This window comes from Pinus tabuliformis, chromosome J (assembly GCF_031772625.1).
Source record: "Pinus tabuliformis cultivar Carrire ecotype Pingquan chromosome J, CPIR1, whole genome shotgun sequence".
NCBI classification, from domain to species: Eukaryota; Viridiplantae; Streptophyta; class Pinopsida; order Pinales; family Pinaceae; genus Pinus; species Pinus tabuliformis.
The window spans coordinates 1,333,750,217-1,333,751,601 of NC_142295.1; the positions used below are offsets into that span (position 1 = coordinate 1,333,750,217).

The 1,385-nt window shown below is 31.3% G+C and overlaps 1 protein-coding gene across 1 annotated transcript; it reads right to left on the bottom strand.

Annotated features, from left to right (window-relative positions):
• Positions 1–371: 371 nt before the first annotated feature.
• Positions 372–767, bottom strand: LOC149232278 (uncharacterized). Its single transcript, XM_089381869.1, has one exon. It carries the CDS (start codon positions 765–767, stop codon positions 372–374), a length of 396 nt encoding a protein of 131 aa, XP_089237995.1.
• Positions 768–1,385: the final 618 nt, after the last annotated feature.

The window sequence follows — 1,385 nt, forward strand, 5'->3', positions numbered from 1 at the left end:
GTGCCTAAATTATTTTATATTTTGGAGTTATTCTTTGTAATTTTGTTTCAAACTCAATTGAAGTATACTTTTTCAGAACGAAAAAGTTGTATTATATTGAGAAAATATAAAGGTATTAGATAGTACATCATCGAGCTTTAAGAAGTTGGAAAATCTTAGATTTAAAAACAAAAATTAGAGGATGAGTCCCTCCATAATGGAAGCAATTTGAGCTAAGCCACATACAAAACAGATACAAGTCTTTTATGCATCATATGTGAAATTCTGAGTTGTAACTTTCAGATATTGTTGGACATTCATATACCATATATATACGAGGATTAAACAAAAAGGATGAAACAAAAGCAAACCTGGAGAAAAACAAAGGAGAGTTAAGAGCCAGGGATTGAGAAGTCCTGAATGATGAAGGATTTCTCACCAGATATTACCTTCATGGACCAGGTGCCTGTTTCTAAAAGGATACCTTCCTTGGACAGACTGTCCGCCTGCTGGTTCTGAGCTCTGTAAATGTGTTGAATGGAGCATTCTTTCACAAAGCCCCCAAAAAACATAATCCTGTCCATCCAACCTGCGAGGTGTGGGCTCCTGATGTGGCATTTACCCTTGACATGATCGACCATAATTTTGGAGTCCCCAAAGATTGAGATAGCCTGTATATAAAAAAAAATGCAGAAAGCAAGAAGACCCGCTAGAGCCCTTGCCTCAGCCATGCTATTTGTGCCCTTTCCTCCATTCCATGAAATAAGATATTGAAGATTCTCGTCCATTATGATATGTACCCCACAGCCACAAGAGTTTTGCTGAGCAGCTCCATCAATTGCAGTATACTTTATAGCTGTGGCTTAATGTTTTTTGTTTCACTATAAATATTGTGCAAGTCTTTTTCTATACTCCCAAGAAACATTATAATCATTTATATTTTATTAAAAATAAACTTTAATAAAACATAACTCCTAACAATATTGTTTAAATTACTCTCATATTTATGATGTATTTTAAACAAACTTAGGAAAAAGTCGATCTTTATAGGTTTTCTAACGCCTAAATCTTACTTTTATGTGTCAAAATATTTTGCAGGCAATTATTTATTTTATAACTTTCTTTTGCACCAATTTCAAAAAGTCTTATTTTTATATAAAAAAATCGCCAAAAGGGAAGAACCTTATAAAGGCATAACTTGAATATTCAAAATATTCACATACAACTATTTATATTCATTTCGAAGTAAAATTAAAAAATAAAATATATTTAATAAAATTAAAATATAAAAGTAATAAATTTTATTAAAGCAATTTCTCAACCATGTTTTATGGTTTAGTGACTAAGAAATTAACTTTTTTTTAAGACAAACTTCACAGAGCTCTATCTTTATAAATTTTCTCCCT

Excerpts from the sequence above, each read along its gene's own strand:
- LOC149232278 (XM_089381869.1), bottom strand. The coding sequence starts at position 767 with ATGGACGAGAATCTTCAATATCTTATTTCATGGAATGGAGGAAAGGGC.